Here is a 22,591-nt window from a genome sequence, read left to right on the forward strand (position 1 = left end):
AAAAAAATCTTTGTTTCTTCTCCAGCTGAAGACTCTACTATTCACTTTGAGTTCAGGCCTCTGATCAGATTAACTATTGACAATGAACTGCATAATAGGTGAAATGCATTTAACCCCTAGTTTATTTGGCAGCCATTTGCCTATGTGGTTTTATTTATAGTGTTTATTTCAAAGATTGATGACAGCTGGCAGGAGGTACTGAAACAACTGATAAAGATGACTGACATTTTGTCAGCTGACTGGATGACAGGAATATATTGCTTGCATTTAAACTGTTTGTGTGAATAAATCATTGTTGATGCCAAAATTCACCTTTGGCCCTTTCCAAGTGATTTTTGGAAAGCAGCTGGGAGAAGTGTTTTCTTAAGCAGTGAGCAACTTCCAATGTGGATTGGGAGCTTATGCTAAAAAAATTCATTAGCAATGGTATTTAAATATTTAAAGTATTCTTGAAGTAGTTGAGTTCTGTTCATAGCAATAAAAGTAGTATTGTCCTCTTTGAATGTTCTGTAAAAAGTGACTATATTGTGTAAACTTTGGGGCAGTTCTTAATACAGGTGAGATGAAGGGTATACATGATATACTTAAATTGTCCTTTTTCCCTTTATAAAGGTGCTAACAATCTTTGAAAGGATTGAAGGTTTACACCTGCAAAGCCTTTCCACCTGCATGTAGTTCTGTAAGTGATGCATATTCCAATCTCATAACATAAAGTAAGTGATCAGTTTGAGCAGTGTTTGTTACTGTTATCTCTCTCCACTGCATTTCTAAACTAACTTAAATGGCAGAGTCCTCATGTATAAATACTGCGGCAAACTGCATAAGGTAGGCCTTACATAGGTACGCTAAAGCAGGGGTGCATTTTCTGAATTACAGGTAGCCTGTGCTGGTCTTCAGAGAACTGTTTTTTCTTCTGTTATAAATGTCCTGTCTGTAGGGCTTCTATTTGGCAGACTATTTCTCAGTGAGTGCAGTGTTTAAGCTGAGAACAGGCATGATGAAGCACCCCTCACCTGTCCCCATACAACTGTACATCTCTGTAAGGTACTGAGGACAACAAGGGGACATAGCTGAATGCTTCATCAAACCATTCAAACTGAGGAATGGGTGAAGTACTTTCCAAGACTTGACAGTTATTTGCATGCGTTGGAGTTCTTTGTACAGTGAAAAGAACGATGTTAATATGATTGCCTGTACGTGGAGTGACGGGGCCAGTGAAACCTCATCCTTCTCTTATTGATGTGGTTCTTGTATTCCTTCATACCATGGCATAGTCTTCGCTTCCTGTTACTTTTATTTCCATTTGAAGCTGGTGATGCCTTGTACAGTACGACAGCAACTCTGTGATCTAAATGCAGAAAGATACTGAACCAGTCCTGCTCCTGAGGCTGGATTTCGGATAGGCTGTACAAGAGTAGGCTAAGTTGAAATGCCATACCAAGCACTGCTGTATCTCTGCAGATTGACTGTAGACTAAAACTGTTGGTGCTAAAAGAGCAATGCCAATTAGTAGCAAAGACAGTGATGGGGGAGAAAAAGTTCATCTTAAGCTTAAATTCAGTTAATCAGCTGTTTCCATTGCTTTATTTACTACACACCTGCATGGGATTATCTTAAATCTTGGCAATTCAATATAATTAAGTAATCTTAATTCATAAGGTCTGAACATCATGCTTAATAGCTCTGGACATGAATGTCAGTAGATGTTTGCTTCTGCAAAATGTGTGTTTTGTTGTGTTTTTTTTTTTTTTTTCCTCTGAACTCTGTGGCTTTCCATGACTAGTATATTTGCAGAGCTTTAGGATAAAGCCACATCTGGTTCTTGCTGTGCACCACTTCATGGAGTGTGTTTATTAAAAGCCAAAAATGTCTTGGCATTTATCCATTGCCATTAATATGCACCACGTCAGGTTCTATCAAGCTGTCTCCTATCATAAGACTTGATGGGATTTGACATGACCTGACATAGCACAATGTATGTCTCCTCACATCACACACTAACAGAAATACAGTTTAATAAGGAGTAATAACACAAAAAATACAAGGACTTTATTGTTGCCTCTGATCAGAGGCAGGTAGCACAGGTTAGGTTTCTGGTACACTTTTAATTTTGAGCTTTTCACAGTAAACTCTTGCCTTGCTGTTTATAGACTTATGTAATAATAGATCTGCCAGGTCAAAAATAAATAAACAAATTGTCATTTCCTTTTGAAAATGTATTGAGAATACAAAAATGTAATAGTTCAGGCATGTTGCCATCCTAAGTGATAGAGTTTATTGTTCTGGCTTCCAATGTTCTCGTTTTCCCTTTCCTTGATCTCTTAATTTGTAATATTGGAAAAAGTGATGTTTATGTCTTTAACTTTTATTTTCAGTTTCTCTTTGCACCTCTAATCCTATCCTCGTTGTTCTCCCATCTTCTTGTAATTTATCCAGTGTTCAATATTTAAGCAACTTTTATAATTAAGTATGGTTCAGTGACCTCTCTTGAAACTGTTAGTAACTCCATTCTGATTTCTGTAGTTCTTGACTACTTACGCAAGCATTGGTTTGAAAAGTGAAGATCTTAAATCTACATGTATGCTGATGTCTTGTGGGAAAACTCTCCATTGCTTTTGTGGAAGAAAATCAAACGTTACCTCACAAAGGGAGCACGGGGACAAAGGAGACAAGCCTTCCATGTTCATAAATAGGCAGGAATGAAGTCCTCTTTCTCTTCTCATCAGCTGAAGTCCTTTGGTGTTACAAACTTTCATCACTACCAGGCATGTGTTGGAGACCAGGGTGCCTATAATGGGAGGAAATTGAAAGTAAATAGTCCAGAGGTCCACAAGGTTGCTTGTAGATCCAGCAAGATTACAGTACCAGCAGTCCCCCTGTAGGATAATATTCCAGGCCCTGAATTATGTATACATATTATAGGTATACATATTATAGGTATAAGTATTGACTGGGTCTTCTTAGTCATAAATTGCCTAATATCTGTTTAATTCTTCAATTTTCTTCAGCTGAAGAACAAATACATTTCAAGAAATTCTCATAAAAGGTTCTCACAAAATCATCATTGCTATCTAGTATTTGGAAGAAAGCATAACCACTAAGTTGTGTGATGACTGTGGGTTTGGCAAGTGATGGAATAATTGTGGGATTTGCATGTATAAATGTGAATGAATAAAAACACTAGCTGCATCTAGTGAATAACGTCTGAGCATATGAACTGCTCAAGAAATGTCTTATTCTTATGAGTACACAAACCTGAAGATGATATTTTAGGGTTCATTTAAAATTCATAAACCTAAAATTAACACTTGTATCACAAGAAAAATCTGTATATCAAAGAAGAATATGAAACTGATTGTTTTGACTGCTTCATAAAGAAATTGGAAAAACTCACTCTACACGTATGCACTTTTTGACATCTATAAATGGTAATGTCATCTTTCAAATGTCTTAATTCTGTCTTCATTTTTATTCTTCAAAATTCCCTTTCAAGCTTCTGAAGGTATGTGATTCTTCCTCTAGTATTAGGAGGAATGGATTGGAGTATTGTCAGATAAATATATGGAAGTCAGGCTTCCTTTCAAGTTGGGAAGGAATGAGGCTTTCAAAGTCAACTACAGCAAGATGGTTTGGCAATCTGAAATTCTGTAACTTTACCTGTATGATTCTTTTAACCCTCTTGGGCTAACGTATTCTCCACTTTATAAATATGGTGTAGCATAATAGGGATTCCTGAACTACTTTTAATTCAAAATAAACAGCAAAAATTTCTGCCCACTGTATATTTAAGGCAGCATCTTATGAAACCTGTTTCAAAGGGGAAACGTAATCTTTTTACTCTAAATTGTGAAGCTCCTAATAATGGCCTGTTCCTACAAAAGGTCTGGTATCCAAAATGACAGCTTACTTCTAGGCAAAATCTCTGACTACTGAAGCCTACAATAATTAAGCAAAAGATTTTGTCACTCAAAACACATTTCTGATTCTGAAATTATATTTCTGATTATAATCCTTCAAGATGCTTGGAAACTCCTGCAAGAGAATATGATTGTTTCCTCATACTCTGCTCTTCAGCCTTTCACCCAGAGAAACAGTATAAAATTTGGAGTGGAGTAAGCAATTTGTAATTTTTTCTGTTCAGAATGACTCTGGTCTGATTTTCCACCCTATGTACTCCAAAGGTCCACTGTGGTAATCACCACTCCTCATCTGCTTCTTTAAGGTCCATCTTCTGTGATGAGCAGTGAAGTAAAAAAAGACAATTTTCTCTGCTATGATGGGATAAAGGCAGCTGTGGCAATTAGGTCTGAGCTATTAAGCCTGAGCTTTGGCAGTGGAGTATTTTGCATAATTGTGGTGATAGCTGCTGGACTTCCATGCTGTTCCAGCTGTGGAATACAGCTATGTGGGATCTGGATTTGGTAAACTTCAAGGCGGATACTGTTGTCATCTGCAATCTGAACAGCTACAAGTATGTTGTGACAAGGAATAAGGATTTTCTATTTCAGGATATACTTTGTTTACGCTTAATGTGTTGATCAAAAGCTCTGAGGTGAATCAGTCCTCCTTGAGGAAGGATTTTTGTCTGGACAATAGGGTATTCCTTGTGCTTGCTAGTGGGTACACCATATATAACATTTGATTTTGAATTAAAACAAACGATTTAAGTCATAACAATTGATATACTGTTCTTTTTTTAATAATTATTGCTATAGACAGGTAATAATGTCTCAACTTTAGAAACTCTAAATTCTGTTAATTACATCTGCTTCAATATTTCAAAGCTGAGGATGGAGTTAGAACAAGAGCAGTCCCTTTGAGAAAATCCTTTGTCTCCAGTTGTCAAAAAAACAATGGCTTTAATGGAGATCCATGTGCTGCACAGGGTAGCTATGTAATTGGAGAGTAAATATCTTGTAGAATTCTTAGCACTTTCCCTAGTTAGCTAAAATGTTGCCTTGTCTCTTCCCAGTTCTGGTGAACTTTGTTGTTTATACCTTCCAATCTTATGTAACTTGGTTAAGATGTATGTGAAAAGGAAAGACAAAATTATCTTAGAGTGGCTGTTACATTACTAAGAGTAACATGTTCATTTAAGTTTAAAATGAACCTCAAATTGAGCACCAAATGGTTCTTCCATAACAAGTATTTCCTCTACTCCATCTCTACTCCATTATGACCTGTTCCAGATTGTATTGCTATCCAGCAGCATCTCCCAAAAATGTCTTTATATCATGCCTGTATCTACATAATGTTAGCATACACAGGAACCTCCTGAATTTGTATGACGTGTGTGTATATATGTATGTGTGTGTGTATATATATATATGAATTATACTGTCAACCATACCTATGCATTTGGAATTGCTAATGTTACACATGCTGAAATATGCTTTTTTTTTTTTTTAATGCTACTAACCCACAAGTTAACCTTAATAACACAAAAATGTGGTGCAACCACATAATTAATGCTTCTTACACTAGACACCCCCTTCTATTACCTGTTGGATGATTCTTGATTTGTTACATGGCAGCACAAATGTGTGACAGCCTTCAGCTCAGGTGAGCCTTGCAAAACTGGGTGCACAGAACCCTCTCATGCAGGGCAGCTGCTGTAAGAGTGACTCCAATGGGTCACCTTCTGCAGCTACAAGGCCAAGATATGAGTATGTATGACATAATATCAAAATGTGCTGCCCCTTTTTGTAGGAGTGGTGCCTGGTGGTTCTCCTCATCATGGCTCCCATGGCTTTCCCTGCAGCTCTTGGGAATCTCTGTTTCTGAAGTGGTGATAAGCTGCATTGTATATATTGGCTACTGCATAGATTCTTGCCAACCACAAATACCACACCTTTGGTTCCACACAGCTTGAAGCAAAATCCAGTTACTTTCACTGGAGTCTTTCCATGCGTTTCATCAGTGACCATTGGGTCATTCCATAAAACTGTTTTCTTTTCCCGAGGAAAAACAAATTTGCAGCAACCCAACATGGTAATAGGACTGGGTTTTCATTAGTGTGAGTTCTGGTTTTAAAGTACAGATATGTATATAATTGCCAGCATACTTCATTATGATTTTTAAACTTCATTATGAATTTTAAAATAAGTTGGAACACTACAATGACATACTTTACCCCTTCAGAGACACTTCCCTAATGTAGTTTTCAGGATGGATAAATAGAGCTTTCACTTTTTGACATCAGCCTATTCCCTTAAGTGAATTTTAAGTTGCATTGTATTCACAATAGGGCCATCTTCTGGTCAGTTTGCTGTTATAAATAAACATGCTATTTATTATTGCATATAACAGAAAGTATGCATTAGAAACATTTATGGCATCTACCATAAATACTAATTAAATTATACGGTGAATGTGTGCCTCGCTGATTTAAATATGTTGGACACTTTGCAATATTGTTATAAATAAATGAATGTATGCTCTCTTCTCCCTTGCTACTACTCTATCTCTCTATCTTGTTAAGCACCTTAATTTTCTTAGACTCCTCTACATGAAAAAAAAAAATCAAAATTTAAATGGCCAACCAGAACCTGATGCATTCTGGCAATGAGTTTTCTCCTGTGTAATCTTTTCTTTTTTCCTTATAAATTTGACCCGCTACAAAAGATCAACGCTGTATACGAAGCAAACAGATCGTGCGTGCAAAAGTTTTAATTAAACCTTGCAGCTAAATCACTCACTTCCTTAGTTTTCCCTTATCTACCTGGCTTTTCTACTTACAGGTGTTTTAATCAATGGATACCTAGTTAACAAAATGAAATTATTTCTATGGTACTGCATAGAGAAGAATATTCCCCTGGTTTTAAAAGCTGCCTATAAGCTTTTAGAAGGTCACAGGTATGTCAGTAACAATCCACTACCCCTCTTTATCATCAGTGGAAAATATTGAAGTGCAAAGCTATCTTCTGTTTTTTAAAATGTCCTATGCTATATTCTGTCTGATTTCTACCCCACAATTGTATTCTGTTTGCTAAAACACTGAATGATCCAGCAAAATTCAGGAGACAGGCTACAGACTGAGTTATTTATATTTCTTGAAGGCACAACATTTTTTCCCAAGCAAGTGCAATAGTTATAACCTATTTTTTCTTCCTATATATTGTCATCTGTGTTGTTTCAGTAGCATAACCAATTCCTCTTTATGACAACTGTCTAGAGGTTATGATGTTTGTTAATAGCATTCCCCATATCTTGTACTGGAGCCAAAAGCATAACAAACTTAATGGAGTGATTACTGCCCACTCTGTACTTTGAGTTTGGCCATGATTGCCAAGATCAACTGGAAGAAGTTTAAGGTTGAAGCTAATTATACAGGCAACTGGCTTTGAGATGGTTATTATGAGCTTTAATTACAAGTGTTAATTCAGTAATGATATTACAGGTGATATTCTCTTCCCTTGGCCCAACAAAATGCTAATAAAGCAGAAACAATAAAATCTTGTTTGAAAAAAGGCATTGAAATGAGGTTGATTCTGATTATTCAGCCTGACTCGCTAGTGATAATATACTGTCATTAAAGCAGGAAATTTCTTATGTCTCTTACGGATTGGTTTGTATCTTAGCTGCAGATTACTTTGAGTGTGGCTGCAGGAGGCAGAGAGCAGCAAAATCCTACCCAACTGGGCAAGGACCTTCATGATCTGAGCCTTTTGTTTTTTTTTTTTTCCTGTGTCCTTCCCCATCCATTTTCCTTTGAAGTTCTTGAGTATTGCTTCATTTCCCCTCATCTTTCTCATATTACAGCTCTGATTTTCTCACCCTTGTTTCTCTCTCATTTCCCTTCTTGTTCTTTGTCTCTGCCTTATGGCTAAGAAGCTACAATCCAGACCACTAACCCCAACCTGTCATCCCTAGAAGAGCTTTGCACATGTTTCAGATATCTTACCTAGCGTATCTGAGGTCAGCTGTCTTGATCATTGTTTCTTTCCATCACTCACTGGGGCATCCCTTGTGCATTGGGATGTCTTCAGCAATCTACCATCGTCATATGATGTCTCTTTTGATTGTATTCCTAAATAATATTGAAAGAAGATCCCACAGTGGGAAGATATAAGCTGTGCTGTGTTATCCAGACAGGACTCACGTCCTGGAGGATGATATCTATAGACTTCAAACAACCTCTTCCTTGTTCGGGTATCAGTGTATCCTAAGAAACCATGCCTTGAGGTTTCAGTAGCACAGACTCGCTTTACAGGGAAGCAGAAACTTGCTGTAGTCTGAAGGCAGCTGCTATCAGCAGATTTGATTGCTGTTGCAGCAGCATCAGGAGCTAAGGGGAATGCTCTGTGAATATGTGGTGAGGTAGACAGATCTCTGGCAGTGTATAAGCAGTCCTGCTTATCAGGTGTGCATTGCTAGAGGGGGTGGGTCCTTCTATCTTCTACAGGTTCAAATGGCCAAACCCAAGAAAATACAGATGCATTCTGAATGTTTGAGTAAACTTTCCTGTCCAGAATTAAATTTTGCTGAATGATCTGGTGGAAACCTTACTATGTCATTAACAAAAGGTCAAGAACTACAAAGCCATGCAGAAGGAACTTAATATTTTGAAGTGGAACTTCATGTTCCCTTTGTCATCAGTTTCACACTTCCTTACAAAAGGTGAAAACTCTGCTCTTATCTCTTATGGGATGGTCCTGCTGTAAAGGGAAAACTTTTTTTTTTTTTTTTTCCTGCAGGTTATAGCAATCATTTTGCAAGGACCAAAAATAACTTACACCATCCCAACATTCATTTCCCCACCATGTGCTGTAGCTGGGGTCTAAGAAGCACCAATGATGACATTAGCTGTTGAGTTTAATTAACACAATAGCAGTGATCCAAAATAAATGAAACAAAACTATTGTACTTGATAATTCATTAGTGGAATAATACCACAGAGGTGCAGATTATTATAATCAGAACCACTGGAAGATTATGGGGATTGTAGCTGCTTTCTAGAGTCTGTGCGATTATTTTTCCAGCTCACCATGATCACTTTTTGAGTTTCCTTGTGTTTTATCACTTAATGGAGTTTAGGGTTTGCAACAACATTTTGCAGAATTATAGTGTACTTTATTCGTTGCTAAAAAGACAAGCATCTTTATTTCTTGAATGTTAAAAAATGAGGAAAACATGGTCTTTAATTTTTTCATACATATTGCTTTTCATGCATAGCTATATGTCAGGCTCTGCAATTTTGGGGATAGCTAAGAAAGTTATCTGTGGTGGGCTGTTGTACAGGTGCAGTGTGCTTCCTCTTCTGATGCGTTGTGGTGTCAGTCTTGGTGCTCGCACTGTCAGCTGTAAGCACAAGAGGGGAGGAAAATCAGAACACATTTCATCAGGGGTTATAAAGTCCTGGGGAGTGGGAAGGGTTGGACCCATGGTCTTGCAGACCTACTGTCCTCAAGGTAAGAGACACCCATCTCTGAGAAGAAAAAAATTTATCTGTCTTTCTACAGCTAACAGCTGTAAAGAGACATGGATAATCAGATACTCAGCAGTAGAAAAGAATAAAACTTAATGAACATCAGACAAATAGGAGCAGAATGAAATTGATCTGTGCAATGATGCTCGTGAGCCTTTTGTATTTTTTCTGTTATACCCACAAATACCTTGGGGCAAACAGACCAGCAATCTTTAGGTCAAGGTAAAGTTTTTCACTGGTATCTATGCAGCTTAGTAGACATGGCAGAAGCCGAGAGTTAGTAAGATGGAAACATCTGAACAGTAGCTTTGTTTCCAAAACAAAATACACTGTTATTCTGGTGGTGGTGTGGGTTGTTTTTTTATTTGTTTGTTTGCTTTTTGTTTTGTTTTCTGCCTAGAATCACAAAACGGCATTGAAAAAAAAAAGTTTGTTTCAAACTCATATCAAACACACCCTAAAGTACGATGCAAGTATGCTGGAGCAGGTTCCTTTCAAACACTGTGATTGAACTGTCTTTGTCTCAGTCACTTAATGGAGCAGAGACTGGGATCCAGACATCCTTAATGTCATTCTGTAGATCATTGTCTGTGATACAGTGGAAATACCCTGATTTACACCACTACAAAGCCCAGTGAACTTTGGGACAGTTCCTGTAAGTGCTTAGGTTCCAGATCTGCTAATAGAAGTAAGCGTGAATCATAAAGAATTTAGACAGGGTGGAAAAAAAAAATACTATAAGGTTCTAAAAGTGGACAAAAATGGTATTACGCTGCTCACTGTTTCATTTTATAGTCTGGTTTTAAAAAGCTAGTGTTGTTATTGATGAAGATCCTTCTTACTTGCATGGAAACAGTGAAGGTGGAAAACAAAAGAAAGAAGTTCCAGAATGATTTCCATGCTGGTAGCTCCTTTTTTCCGCAGTCTGAAAAGGTAAAAATGACTGTTGCTATATTGTTCATCTCCTCTAATGCACAGAAAAATTGGGCTCTGCTCCTGTCTCAGACTTCTGACTCTGACACAGTGCCCAGTACTGAGCCTCTCAGCAACACAGTAAGAGATGTCTCTAACGCCTGTTACATGTGGTTCTACCATTCATTTTCTTTTCCCAGCTTGCCTGGGTTTTATTAGATTTCTGTATGGTGCTCCTATGTCTAATTAATTAAGGCAGGCTGAAATATGTTTTTCTCTTGGAAATATGCAGAAAGCATTGAACCCTGTGATAGGGTAGAAAGTGTTGATGCTGCAGGGTTGTACTTCACAGCTTTGTAAAGCCCCTTAGGGAAGTCTGACTCCTGCACAAACGAGATTTACCCTTTCTGAAGACAGCTCCTCTGTGCTTGAGGAGTGGCACTGCCTGTGATCCTCCTCACTAGTTCTACATGCTACCACCACTCCTGGTATCTTTCCAGATGAGTCCTTATTTGCATTTATGGCCTAATGATTCCCACATCTTCATATTATACCTTGCAAGTGCTGAGATGGTGAAGGATGACTGCTGTAGGGTATAAATTCCCCCTGCATATGTAAAACAGATGAGCAGTGTCCAGTCAGGCTGAAAATTTACTGCTAAAAATCTTTAGCAGTGAGAGCACTTACTTTTTCCTAGTGTTGGAGACACCTGGCACCATAGTCTTTTACTTCCTGTTTCTAGAAATAATGCACTTTTTCCTTATCAACAGTGAGTAGTCTTTTTAATGTGTTGCATGTAGAAATGAGAAGATGTAGAATTATATATTCCAGTTTCTCAGTGTGAAGAAGAACAATGAGCAGCATTTTCATGTCTCGCACTCTATACAAACTCAGTAGAGCCCAAGTCTGTACAACTTAGGATGGTAAAATTATAGCTCTAATGTATGTGGTAACATTTATTTGTAATGTACTTTTCTGTATCCCAAGAGAAAGGATTTTGGAACAAGCTTTACAGATTACCTTGATTCAGCACTAACTACATTCATTTAAAATGTTTGCTGTGCTGGACATTTCAGCCTGGGTTTGCCTGCTGTGGATATTGCTCTGGTTGCATGGATCATTGAACAGAGAAAAGATATGCCCTTCCCTGCTCTCCTCTAATAATCAGGAGGGAAGTTGCAGCTTATGTTTCCCTATAATGAGGTTCTCAAAAAACAAACAAACAAAAACAGCTCTTGGTAGCTGATGGGAATAGATGCCCTCTGAATTGCCTTGCTGACCCATTCTCTTTGTAAGTGCTTATGATGTGAATCCCATGGCGTTTGATCATGGAAGGTTTGGTTTCACATTTAAAATTTACATCTTTGCTGTTTTCACTTGCTTATCACTGGGTGTTTACTTTCATCCACTTGAAACCTGCGGACTCCAATTTTCATGCCTAAGAAAACACATGGAAAAGCAAGGGTAGTGCTTATGCACAATTAAACTCATGAATGTCAAAAACCTCTTACATTCTTTTTTACATCCAGTATTGTCTGTCGCTCTCCTGCAGGACCTCCATATGAGGCGTGGTGCCTGCAATGATACCATCTCAAACAGCAAGCATTACTTATTAGCACTAATGAAATCTCATCAAGCAACTGATCCCTGAAAGGTAGCCTCTTTGCTAAGTATATGTTAAAAAAAAAAAAAAAAAAAAAGGCTAGTTATAAATCAAATAAGTTGTTCCTTTGATGTTATTATGCCATTGACAAACAGAAAATCCTTAAGAACTGGCATGTCATTTTAAGTCTGTTCACCCCATTCAAAAGAGAACTATACCTGATTTATTCCAAATTACAAAGAAAGGTTGCTTTTATAGGCATCTCTACGGTGTTCCTCACCATTGTATGAGTGACTTAAAGCACCATGTTTCATAATGCCTCTTCTGCAACTAATGTCTCTCTAATACTAAAGGGATATGCTTTAAAAAAAAAAAAAAAAAAAAGAGCCATGAGAAATTGGTTGCGCAAACATCAGTTGTCATCCTACATTTCTCACGTCTCATCTACAAGGCCATCTTTCCTATTCAGCTAACAACACAGTTCAACTTAGTTTGTCAGTACAAAATTGCAGTGGACTCTCAATACTTCTGTTACTTCAGAGCAGGGTGTTTCCAGTTACTGAAACCATTTCTGTTTTCTGTTCACTTTCACGTCTGCTCTGTTACTTCCAGCAAGTTGTTGTAGAGCCAGGAGCTCCGAGATGGTACTGAAATTACTCCAGATGGCTAAGTGCAGAATTCTTCAGCCTGCAGTGAAGTTAGGTTGACGGTAGATTTTGAAGTCTCCTTCAAAGCTTTCTTTCCTTCAGGGATATATGCCTTGGTCTCGCCTAGCTTTAGTAGCAGTCTCTAAAACCAGGTCAGTGTGAGCTACATAAACTGCTTCTTACAGCACCAACCTTTCAAGACTGAAAGAGCTTTTCCTTTATAGCCATTTCAATGGCTTTTTAAGTGGTTAGCAGTGGGAGTTTCATACCAATGGATGTTAAGTTGTCGTTCCAGACTCGAGTTACTAAATAAGATAAATAGACCTGGTTTGGTTCTCTGAGAAGACCCATTTCTGTGGTCACCAGAAGATGCAAGTACCCTCGTGTTTCATGGTTATGCTAAAGAGCAGTGACATCTCTGATTCTTCCTTGCTGAGGACTGGCAAGCCCATCTGGCTCTAGGAGGCTCTAGATTCTCTATGCTTTAGGGTCACATATATAAATAAAGGGATAATTTTGGACCCAAAATGGTATCTAGAGGTGCTGTGATACTGTTCTCTACAGAATTGGTGATAATGAGCTTGTCAGCTCTAGTGCTAAAGTGAACTTTGGTTTATGGAGATGTTCACCTGTGAGTGCAAAGTGCATGTGCTTTACAGAAGCTGTAGGTAAATCGTCTTCTGCTGGGCTTCAAAGTCATCACTGCTCTGAAGCCTTCATCTGAAAGACAGTAGAAGGTACTGTATGTGAAGGCAATGTATGAGTAATCAAGACCCTTCTCTGGGCAAGGGCATACGTAGGAGAGTCCTAGCCTTGTCTGTGACAAGGAGATGAAGCAATATCACTAGGAGAAAGTGTAATAATACAAGATGTGGAAAGAGAGAGCTGAGTGTTCATTTCTATGAATTGGTAAAGCACATACAAAGCTGAGGTGCTTCTGTACCAACAGAAAACATGCAAGAAATGAGGGTATAATAGGTTTTGGAACTGTGTACTTACCATACCTTGGCCAGTAGTAGTTACTGTTGCAGTAAGGTTAGTGCGAACTTGCTGATTAGGATAGTTTGCAATCTGTCATTGATGCATGGAGATTCATCCACTAGATCCATTAAGATTTATTGCCTGCACATTGATCCTTAGGTACCCTCCTCCTGCTTCACTAGAAAGACCCGATTTAACTTTTACTTGGTTCAGATAAGGAGTACTGCCTGCTGAAACAGGATCTGCTTTCCTGCTAACCTTTCCAAGGAGCCTACCGCAATTATGTATGGTTTTGATTTTATGCCTATTCTGTTCCTTTTGCCATGCAAAGTCCTGGCCATTATTTGACAGCTATGACCCATGCGTGACTGGGCCAGTGCTTTGCCTGCATCTTGTAGAGGTGCAAAACAACTGCCCCCCTCCCTCCCCTTCCTCCCTGTTTCTACTGAGATATATGATCTGGCCCTTTTTGGAGAAAGATTATCGTATGCATCCTTTAAATAGCACTACCAGGTAGGGAAATTATGACAGATTTTAATCACAGTAGGATCAGTAAAGACTTTTTTTCCAGTTGACATGGCTCTAAAATTTTGATAAGGTGCAATATAATTATCCAGCTGGCCTTTATCCAGATCTAATGCGTATGATCCAGCAAAGAGAGCAATGTAATTCTGTTGGCAGTAAGAACCAGCTCTGTAGCTGCCGTTAAGTATGAAACCCAAGCATTGGGTTTGCCGTGTTGCTCAGCTCCCTCAAGCTGGGTATGTGCCCCATCCTCTGCTGTCAGGCACACGGCACCACTGCCTAACTTGCTCTTGCCAGTTTTGACAGGGACACTCAAGACCAAGAAGCATGAATGGTGCTTATCAAAGGATGCAGCCAGCTGTATCTCACCCCTTGGCTTTTGGATCCATCATGGCTTTTGCCATGCAGAACACCAGCATCAGAAGGTAACTGGGCTGGTTTTGCTCTGAAACGTTACATCTAGTGACATAATGCCAGCACCTTTGTAGGGGAAAGCTTGATTTTTACCTTCTTTCACCTTTCTCCCAGTCTGCCACATATATCTTACTAACGGTAAGTCAGAAAGGAAGAACAACCAAAGCAAAACCCAAAAGGTCTAAGCTTTTATGCTTCTCTTACTGAAAAGATTAATTTACTACAACACTGTATCAGGCCAAACGATGTCAATGCTGAGGCTGGGTGTGCCAGTTCCTTTGGGGAATGAAAATTAGAAACCTAATTCTTGATAAGGGAAGAGTTCAAGACATCATTATGTATCCACTTTTGCAGAGAAAATGGCCTCAGAAAAGCAATGTTGATATTTTTCAGCATAAGATCTTGCTAGTCAAAAGGATCCTGATTTTTGCTACTTAAAATATTCAAATATATATAATATAAGAAAACTGCAAACTGCAGGCCGTTTTGAAAGGATTTTGTTCCCCTTGCATTGAAAACTGGGCTTACAGTGTAACTACTTTTTCTATTAAAAATTTTCCAAGTAAGGAAGGATTTCTCACTGCAGCTCTTGTACAAATATTTCTTCCACATTCGTGTATATATTGAATTGGAAATAGAACTAAATAATGCACACGAGGACAGTATCAGTCAGATCCTAATCCCAGCCAGACCTTTTGGGTACTAATTCAATACAAATAAAAAATGAAAACAAGGAATGCTGTTTTTTACATCCTGCACATGTTTTTCCATCAACCATCAAATTCAGTGTTTGTATTCTGAATTGTAGCCCATGGGCAGGGAATTGACTTAAGCATGACCTGCAATGCAAAATAAGAGAAATTCAATTTAAATCATCATGTACCACATATACCTGCCAGGCTCAGGGCATAGCCTAGACCAATTAGGCTCTGGTTTCCACAGTTCTGACATCTATCACACCAGTCTGTGATTGCCTGAAGCTGCAAAACCTGGGGTCTTTTCACACTTAAATAGCCCTCTCTCAAGTCACATCCTCATGACATCGGAAGGAGTAGAATGCACAAAACCAGAAATATTTGTTTCCTATGTTTATCAGCCTTTTCAGGTTTTGAAAGTGTCTGAACGTTTGCTAAGTCTCTAAGCAAGAGATTTTTTCTTGGTAAGGAAAATGTGGATGAGAATAAGTATTCTCTTGCCTCTTGGCTTTTCTTTTCTTTTCTTTCCTATCTTTTTTATCAGGTTCTCTTAATCATTTACTTTTTAACTGGGAAAATAACAGGATAAGTTTCTCTTCATTTCTGAGGCAGCGTACTCTTTGACAGTGAGTTCTTGCTTTTCTCTGTCCTCCTTCATCTTCAAAAATATTTACACTACAGATATTGTTAGGCATATGTCTAAATTGTATAGATAACAAGACCTCTACCATAGAGGAAAATATAATGCAGTAAATAAATGTACTTGCATATTTGCATTTAAAGGTTATGTTTGATCCACTCTACTGCGGCAACTATACTGGACTTACCATCTAAATGAATCTCTTCCTCCTAAAATTCCAGATCTTACATAGTGATTTCAAGATATAGTGCATACTAGAAACAATTGGCTATACCAGCCTATATTTTTGGGGGAAAAAAAAAAAATATATATATATATATTGTTTTTATAAATACTGTGATTGGTGTGTGTTGCATGGTGATAACAACCTGCACATGATATGAGGCGTGTAATGTGAAGGAACTGTCAAGTGCAGAAAATCAGCAAAGCAGTTAGGAATACCCAAGAGCATTCACAATTTCTACTTGGCCATGTTGAACCTCATCCCACTGGCCTCCGACTATTGATCTATCCTGTCCAGGTCCCTCTGCAGGGCCTTCCTACCCTCCAGCAGATCAACACTCCCCCCCCAGATACACCCCATATAAGTCTTAAAACATATTCAGCCACTGTAAATTTACTCTTCACCTGTTTGACGTCAGGTATTTTATCTGTATTAATCTGCAGGAAACGCATTAAATAAAGGTTTCCAGGTAAGTTTCGTTCTTCAGATTCATCTCTAGATCTCAGCGGTCCTTGTTTCTCTGCACTTTAGAAAGCATGAATGTGTTCTTAAAAGCCATATGAGCGTAAGCTTCATTGGTACACTGTGTGTTTCTAGTAGTTTCTCTGTGGTAAATTAGAGCTGGTTTGTAGCCAAAATGGAATTGGGAATGAATAAGGTATAATACAGGGGAGATTTTTAGTTCCCACCAATTTGTATGTCAAGGTAAGCTTGCAGACAGAACAAGTTTTAAAATTAGTAGGAGTGTTGATTTTTATTCAGAGCCACTAAAAAATAAGTCAGATTTATGTCTTGTGGAAAACACTCATGTCAAATGACATACAAATAAAAGGGGAAGTGCTGCATTTCTGCAACTTCAGTTTGCACAAACAAAGCATAAAAAGCATTTCTAAGTTGTTTTGATTTTGTTTGCTTGTTTGTTTTTAACTTCATCTTGTATTTAGAAATCTCTTGGAACAGATCATTGCAATGTATTTATCTTCTCATCTACATGAAAATCTTATACAAATCAATAATAGAGAAGTGATGGCTGATTAGACCTGCTTGTCGTTTCCAAGAAATGTTTGGAAAAAAATGTCCTAGGACCACTTACTTTTGCATTAAAAATTAAATTAATTATCCATGCTGGAAATGTTAACATCCACCAGCACTGGAAAGGGTAGTGTTAGGATTGCAGATATTTATAAATAGAGAGTGAATCAAACACCTTTCTTCCTTAATCCTGCTGCACTATTCAATGATGCTCTTCTTTTCTCTTATTTTTCAGTTAAACCAAGTTTACTAGAGTGCTGATTGAATGGATTTTTCTGTACGTGTGCATGAGATTACAGGGTATTTCTGCTTTATTGTCAAAGTTACAGTTGCACTGTGGGTAGAACATCATTTTCTATACCATAATAATAAAATAAAATTATTATTTAATAAAAATAAAATAAAATGCATAAGGCATTTTATTTTCCAGTATTACCAAGGGGAAAAGCCTACATTGTGGTTGTGCATGGACCCACCTGTTTCAGCATTACTGAAGTCCAAGCAACTCAGTGGTGACTTCAAACACACACAAAAAATGATCTGTGTTTTAAGTTGTTGGAAAGATGGAATCTATGTCAAAGCCAAGACTTGAATGCTTGCTTACTAATGCAACTTCTTGGGTTTTGTTCAGGGTATTACTTTTTTTATTTAAATTAAATTAATTTCTGTTGTTGAGAGGAAGCTAGTAGAAAACGTCCTTGTTAAAATGGCATTGCAGAAAACAGTGTCACATGTTACATTTTATTTCTGCATAGCTGGAGGGGGGAGGAGGGTTAATGTGTTTGCCTTGAGTTCTTGCATTAGTATTCGCAGCTACTGGGGGGGGACACGACTCATAGTTGTTTTGTTTTTTATTGTTGGTGGCTTTTTTGGTGTTTTTTTGTTGTTGTTGTTTTGGTGTTTTTTTTGACTTATGAACAGTTTGTCTAGCTCTGGGTATTATGCTTACTAGTTAGAATTTAAAAAGCTATTAATTTTTACCTGATTTATTTCCAGCCCTGCAGGCTCTTACTTTCTCATAAGAAATAAGGAAGGCTCTTAACAGCCTTTATTTGGCTGCATTATGTGTAGTTTCGTTTTTGTTCCCCAAACCTACTAACATTGTAGGAGCTGGGCACGGATACTGACTCTTTACCCAGACTAACACATTTATCTTTACAAACTCATGCAGGTCTCCAGTGCTTTGTGTGTGTGTGTGTGTGTTGCATGCATTAGTAATGCAGAGATCTTGCATTTTTTTTAAGGTGAAACCAAGTGAACAATTTTTTTTATTTTTTTTTTTCAGTAAACCCTCTGATCCAATGGAAATGAAAAACCGGTCTCTTTTGATCATTTTCCCCCTTTTACAGTTGCAGCATTAGCACTCTAAACTAGGTTAACTGCTGTGGGGACCTTTTATCATAACCTTGCTACTGCTACCCAATGGCAAAATGTGAGTAGCTCAGAGAATGCTAAGGGCAAAATATACAAAATATTTCATATATACAAACCACAAGAAGTTTTGGGGAAGTCCAGTATTTGGACACCAACTTGAGACAAGATAAAGAGGGCTTTATTTAACAGAAAATAATAATAGAGAAAGAGAGAAAATGTACTTATGGTCTCCATGACTGCTTCTGTCTCATTACATTGCTTGCATTGGTCAGGTTTGTTCTTGGGAGCATGCTGGTGTTGCTGTTGATGCAGGCTGTGCCCTTTCAGAGTGCTTCTGCCAGTGCTGCTCAGGACAGGACTATTGTGAACAGCAGTACCCATACATTTGCAAGAGCATCTGGGGTTTGATTAGAGACTCTGGACTGTATTTTATTCTGCTCTTGCAAAAATAAAAGGCAATTTGACTGGGGTAATTTGGAGTAACATGTAAATATGGATGAGACATTCATGTTTGGATTTTTCCTTCTAATGTTTTCTTTCAAGAAGGCTGTTGATCAATACATCATTGATCACTGGAGTTATAAGCATTTACACTCACTCTTAAAACCCAGATCAGCCTCTCTTGCAATACCAGCTGGTGGATCCCCAGAATGATCCCATCTGAAGGTGATCCCAGCTGTCACTCTGGGACAGGCACAAACGCAGAGGCTCATGTTCAAAGGCAAATGTAAAAAAAAAAAACTAAGTTTTAGCAAGCTTTGCCATCGCAGTTTTATAATATGCAACTGATATTGAGACAGTTGATTTATGTTCCTTGTCCATATTGGGTGAGGAATGACTGGAAAACTAGCCGCATTCCCAGATTTGCTGCATTAGCAGAGATATTTTTTGGGATTATACATTAGCAGAATGTATTGGGATTATACATTACCTCTCAATCAAAAAAGTTCATTTAAGACGTTTCAAAACCACAATGTTAATATGGATGTCAGGTTTGCTTAGATGATCTCTGTCCAGATCCTCTTCAACCAAGGAGAAGTCCTCCTTTCTCTGGACTTCCTCTCTTGTCTCCAGGGTCTGAGATTCCTGAGGACCGATCTTAGCAGTAAGCACAGAAGCAAAAAAGGCATTCAGCAACTCTACTTTCTCCATATCCTTTGTCACCAGGGCACCCACTCCATTCATCAGCGGGTCTACATTTTCCCAAGTTTTTCTTTTTTTTACTGATGCATTTGAAGAAGCCCTTCTTGTTATCTCTGACATCCCTTGCCAGATATAATTCCAAATGGGCCTTGGCCTTCCTTGGCTATGTCTCTGTGATTGCCATTAACAACTGTACTAGTAAGGATTCAGACAAGCTGAACAATTTGAAATATTTATTTATTCTACCTGGTTTGCTCCAAGCTTCTGAGATTCCTTTTGGTGCTGCAGTTCACTTACTTTCATCCAAAATCCACCAGAAGAAAACTTTAGTCAGGTTTTGTTCCCAAGTTTTATCATTTCAGACTATGGTGAAACAGCTTATGATAGGAGTAGACTAAAATATGCTTTTGCTGTATGTGCTTCCAATCAAGGAGTGGAAGGAGCCCAGCTGGATAGTTTTGTGTATGAGGCACCAGTGATGAATGGCATACACCTGGTGATCTCTCAAGTACTTAGCTGCTTGACCAAATCAACCCACTGTACCAAATCAAAGCCAAAGAAATACCAATCACTTTCCTACCTGTGACTGTCATGTACAAATAATGCTATAATTGAGCACAGTACTTTAATCAGAATTCAATTGTATTTATTTTCTAGAAGCAGAGCTTCTGCTTGTAGTTGGAATTACTCAATGTTCTCTGCTGCTTCAGTAGCCAACAAGCAAAGAAGGCCTCTACTAACAAATGAGGAGTCTTGTTTGAGTAGCTGTGTGTTGAGAGTTTGGTCAAAAAATAAAAGCTGATATTTGACACTCTCATAGTATATTGCATTATTTGCAGTATTGTTTCAATCTAGTAAAACATTTTTGTTGTTGTTATTGTAGCTGTTCCATTTCCCTGGTAAATGATTAAGCATGTACTTGTTCTAATTCTCAATGCCTGCAGGTGGTAGTGAGCTGAGCTGTCTCTAGCCTTGCTCTGTAAACAATACAGGTATTATTCTGTACAGAAATCATAGTGTAGCTTTCTATAGTGCAGAAAGTAGCTCTAGGCACTAAGCTTTGAATTGTAAAATAACTCTATAATTTAAATGTGGGCTCACATTAACAAAAAGAAATACCGGAGTCAGACTGGCTACTAGAGAATGAGTACGTTCATTTCAGCCAAGAAGGCATCTGTAAATTCTTGTATTCTGGACTGACAAATTCAGGCTGATTAACACCAGCAACTGAAAATCTTTTGTCTGCATGTCTCCTATGAACTTCTGGTTTGGGGGTTCTACAGGAGGCTCTAGGTTGCTACAATGGTTCTGCACATAAACTTTCAGCCAAAGTGTCTCTACAGCAAGGCCATGATACATAATCCAGAGCTGTGCTTCTGCACTTTATGGGGAGGGCAAAGGAAGAAAATTTGTTTGAGGATGTGACTATCTTTTAAAAGTTTGGTAAGCTTGCAGAGATGGCTGTAATTAAATGGTCTCAGACTTTCAGAAATTAAATACAGTGTTAATAAGAAAAGCTTAGTCCAAGAAGTATTTGTTGTCTTCGCAAATGGCTTTGAAAGCTGCTTCTTTGGAATTGGGACATCAGCCTTACAGCAGCTAAATGAGAATGTAATGCATGTCTACTAGACTATGAATAAAACCAAATGCAGGGGTCGCTTGCTGGGTGTATTGGATTTACATGGCAAGGTTTTGGTAGTGGGGAGCCGTAAGGGTGGCCTTTTTGAGGAGTCCAGAAGCTGCCCCATGTTAGATAAGGGCCAGCTTCAGCTGGCTCCAAAGGAACCCACCACTGCCCAAAGCTGAGCCAATAAGCAATGTTGTTTGTGCCTCTGTGAGAGCGTATTTAAGAAGGAAAAATATGCCGTGCAACAGTAGCTAGGAAAGCAAGGAGTGAGAACCAGCCCTACAGCCCCAAGGTGAGTGCAGCAGGAGGGCAGGAGGTGCTCCAGGCAGGCAGCAGCAGTTCCCCTGTGGCCTGTGGAGAGGCCCCTGGTGGAGCAGGCTGTCCCCCTGCAGCCCATGGGTCCCACATGGAGCAGATCTCCACGCTGCAGCCCGTGGAGGAGCCCCTGGTGGAGCAGGCCTGGGGCCAGAGCTGCAGCCCATGGAAAGGAGCCCACGCAGGAGCAGGGGGTCTGGGGGGAGCTGCTGCCCACCCATGGGGGACCCGTGCTAGAGCAGTTTGCTCCTGGGAGATGGATGGACCCTGTGGTACAGAGCCATGTGGGAGCAGTGCTTGAAGAGCTGCTGCCCGTGGGCAGCCCCCACAGGATCAGTTTGGGAAGGATGGCATCCCATGAGAGGGACCCCATGTGGAGCAGGGGTAGAGAGTGACTGTGAAGGAGCGGTGGAGATGACAGTGTCAGGGACTGACCTCAGCCACCATTTCCTTGCACTGCTTGGGGAGAGAAGTTGAAGAGGGTGGGTGGGGGAAAGGTGTTTTTAGCTTGTTTTTGTTTGGTGGTGGTTGTTGTTGTTTTTCACTGCTTTAGCTTGGTAGTAATAGGTAATAAATTAATCTTCCTATGTTAATTTCTTTTCTTTCCTTTTTTTTTTTTTTCCCATAATGATAATAGTTGAGTGATCTCCCTCTCCCTATCTCAGCTCTTGAGCTCTTTTCATCGCATTTTGACCCCTTTCCCTTTTGAGGGGGGGGAGTGAGAGAGTGGTTGTGGTGGAGCTCAGCTGCCCAGCTGGGTAAAACCAGCACATTGGGCAACAAGCAGATAAGAATACGAGTGGTATCTTCCATGTAACAGCACTTCTGTATTTTCTTGCTAAGGCATGACAAGTGCTTAAAGGCAAAATTTGTTCTGATAAGGCTGAAATTACAATTTTGTCTGTAGCATAAGTAATGCTTAGAAAGAAATGAAATTCAGTAAATATATGCATCAATTATGTTCAAATTAAGTTGTATGTTGTCCAAATTCTCTTTTTATTGACAATTCTATAGTCAGGGGTAGCTGTTACAG

The 22,591-nt window shown here is 38.8% G+C and overlaps 1 protein-coding gene across 1 annotated transcript in view; it reads left to right on the forward strand.

Moving 5' to 3' along the window:
• The first annotated feature begins 766 nt into the window (after positions 1 to 766).
• FSHR (follicle stimulating hormone receptor) overlaps positions 767 to 22,591 on the forward strand; it is a 156,433-nt gene continuing 134,608 nt past the window's right edge. Inside the window, exon 1 of the mRNA XM_021267214.4 lies at positions 767 to 825. Coding sequence (XP_021122889.4) covers positions 782 to 825 — 44 coding nt within the window. The 5' untranslated portion in view covers positions 767 to 781. The remainder of the gene's footprint in view (positions 826 to 22,591) is intronic.

Source organism: Anas platyrhynchos, chromosome 3 (assembly GCF_047663525.1).
Source record: "Anas platyrhynchos isolate ZD024472 breed Pekin duck chromosome 3, IASCAAS_PekinDuck_T2T, whole genome shotgun sequence".
NCBI classification, from domain to species: domain Eukaryota; kingdom Metazoa; phylum Chordata; class Aves; order Anseriformes; family Anatidae; genus Anas; species Anas platyrhynchos.